The sequence below is a fragment of the Lupinus angustifolius genome, chromosome LG06, assembly GCF_001865875.1.
Source record: "Lupinus angustifolius cultivar Tanjil chromosome LG06, LupAngTanjil_v1.0, whole genome shotgun sequence".
In the NCBI taxonomy this organism is placed as follows: domain Eukaryota; kingdom Viridiplantae; phylum Streptophyta; class Magnoliopsida; order Fabales; family Fabaceae; genus Lupinus; species Lupinus angustifolius.
In genome coordinates, this window is record NC_032014.1 from 7,062,165 (window position 1) to 7,065,216 (window position 3,052).

The 3,052-nt window shown below is 31.8% G+C and overlaps 1 protein-coding gene across 1 annotated transcript; it reads left to right on the forward strand.

The window, feature by feature from the left end:
* On the forward strand, positions 595-2,725 carry LOC109349402 (phospholipase A1-IIgamma-like). The gene is made up of 2 exons (XM_019590187.1): positions 595-1,249; positions 2,091-2,725. Exons 1-2 carry the CDS (start codon positions 665-667, stop codon positions 2,709-2,711), a joined length of 1,206 nt encoding a protein of 401 aa, XP_019445732.1. The 5' UTR covers positions 595-664; the 3' UTR covers positions 2,712-2,725.

Genomic DNA, 3,052 nt, shown 5'->3' on the forward strand with positions numbered 1-3,052 from the left:
TACTTTAAAACTTTAAAATAAAATATTGGGAATACATTTTTATGGTTAAAATACAACTTTAGTTCCTCAACTTTTTCACTTGTATGATTTTAGTCATTCTATTTTTATGTGATTTTCTATGTAAAAAGCCTAAGGTGTTTCAAACATGACAAATGTTGTCTAATGTGACATTAATTAAACCCTATTTGGAATTCTGGATTGTTAGATGAAGGTATAACACTCTAGATTTATATTATAACATAATAGAATTAAAACATAATCTGAAATTTAAACCCTCTTACATTTATTCAACAAATGAAAATATAATGAAGTCATAAAATCAACGTTTGGTAAGAATAATAATATTATAATATGTGAATAATAATGCAATATGTAATTAAAAAAACGCATGAAGATAAGAGTGATAATACCAAGCCCATCTTCTAAAATTAATTAATTAGCCCCCATCATTTAAATAGTGGGTGGAGTAACACCAAAACTTACTAAAATAAGACCCGATCAAAACAAGGATTATCTTTTAAAACTAATTTATCAAGCCATCGTTTTGGAATAAGTCGATGACCGCTTGTGTTGTGTGCATATATAAGGACATGTAATACAAGCAAATAATCATACTCATCATATACACTACTTTTGTATCAATAGATTTGATAAGAATACGCAAATGACTAACATAGTAACAAAATGGAGAGACCTTAGTGGGAAAAGTAACTGGAAGGGTCTATTAGACCCTCTAGACATTGATCTTCGACGTTACTTATTACACTATGGTCAATTGGCTCAAGCTACATATGATGCTTTCAACTCACAAAAGACATCTAAGAATGCTGGTAACAGCTTATATACTAAAAGTGAATTCTTTTCCAAAATTGGTTTGGAAAATGGAAACCCTTTCAAGTATTTTGTGACGAAGTTTCTATATGCAACATCCAAAGCTGGTGATGCCCCATCGTTTATCTTAGAGTCTTTTAACAAAGATGCTTGGAGCTTGGAATCAAATTGGATAGGGTATGTTGCTGTGGCCAGTGATGAAGGCAAAGCAGCATTGGGGAGAAGGGATATTGTTGTTGCTTGGAGAGGAACAATTCAGGGTTCGGAGTGGGTTCAAGATTTGCAATTCGACTTGGATCCTGCACCAGAAATATTTGGTAGTGATAATGATGATCCGCAAATACACCATGGTTTTTACTCTATTTACACCTCAAATAACCCAGGCTCAAATTTCACTAATACCAGTGCTAGAACTCAGGTAAATTTTAAGTGTGTGTGCTAGCTATTATATTAATTAATACTCAATAGTCACAACTACTTGCTATAATACACAATTTAGTTATATTCTTATCCAAAAAAACAAAGATTTTAGTTATATGATAAATGTTTTGTACTAATAACTATTATGTGTTGATTTAGCATGGTCCCAAATAGAGTTAAAAAGTTGGTTTTTAATAACTATAAATAAATTAGGTGGCTAATTAATACATCATCAATCATTTGAATGTGTTTGGAACCATCTACTAATAGCTTCTCTTTAATTATATGCAAAAAAAGGAGTAACAACTAACAAGGTTAATGTTCTTTACTCTAATTTTATAAAATCTATATTCCCTCTTTTGGGTTCACTAACGAATCATCTAAGAGTTCCACTAGAGGCTCCTCTTCCGGTAGAGCAGGAGGATGAGACAACAACTTATTTTCAAAGTATATATGAAAATGAAAAATGTTAGAATAATTGGATTTCACTTTATAGATGTTATCCAAGCTATTATAAATAACTCATATATATATATATATATATATATAGTAATTCAATAATCTGAAACTTTATAGCTTATTGGTTAGCACACAAGTGGACAAGACCAATATATCAAAATTGTAGGATTAAACTATATAGGTAACCTAATAATAGAGCTAAATTTAACTTAAAAAATAAAACCTAATTGCATATAGGAGGGTTGTTCAAACCATTATAAATAATTCTTTAATTTGCTCATATATATTTAATTAATATGTGACTATTTCAGTTTTCTATTTTCAATATGGTAAGTAGAGATTCTGTTTAAAAAAATATTTGTATGATGAAAATCATATAGGTCCTGGATGAGATTAAGAGACTTGTGGAGCAATACAAGAATGAAGAAATCAGCATAACTATAACCGGACACAGCTTAGGTGCAGCAATTGCAACTATAAATGCAGTGGACATAGTAGCCAACGGATTCAACGTGCCAAAAGACCAACCTCAGAACCCATGTCCAGTCACAACCTTTGCATTTGCTAGCCCTCGTGTTGGAAACTCTAGCTTTCAAAAGATCTTCTCTAGGTACAAAGATTTGAGAGCATTGCGTGTTCGCAATGAAAAGGACATTGTTCCAACTAGTCTCCCTATAGTCATAGGGTACTATGATGTGGGAGAAGAGTTGGTGATAGACACTAGAAAATCCAAGTACTTGAAGAGTGGGATTAGTGCCCATAACTTGGAGGGTTACTTGCATGGAATTGCTGGAACACAAGGGAGTAAAGGAGGGTTCAAGTTAGAGGTTGATCGTGACATTGCACTTGTGAATAAGTACATGGATGGATTGAAAGATGAATATTTAGTTCCTGCTGAGTGGAGGGTAGAGAAGAATAAGGGTATGGTTCAACAATCAGATGGTACTTGGAAGATTGTGGATTATCATCAGGATGTTGTGTCCATACGTGCCAGTTTATAGGGCATTTGATTTAATATAAATGGATAGATATCACATGTCTCAAGTTATGTCTCATTCTTTATCTTGGCCAATCGGATATTATCGCATAAATAAAATATTTTTTCTAAAACAAAGGTAACATTTTGATTAATTCATGATAGAAAATGAGACACCATTTGAGACATATAATATTTGTCATTGTACTATAATGTTTGTCTTTATTACTAGAAGAAGTATATGTTCATGAGGCATATGATAATATTTGTAATAAAATTTCAATAAAACTTTGTATTGTTTGCACTTTTTATCTTACCATGAATCTTTAATTTCCCCTCTTTGTCTGAAGTCGCATAATAATCCCA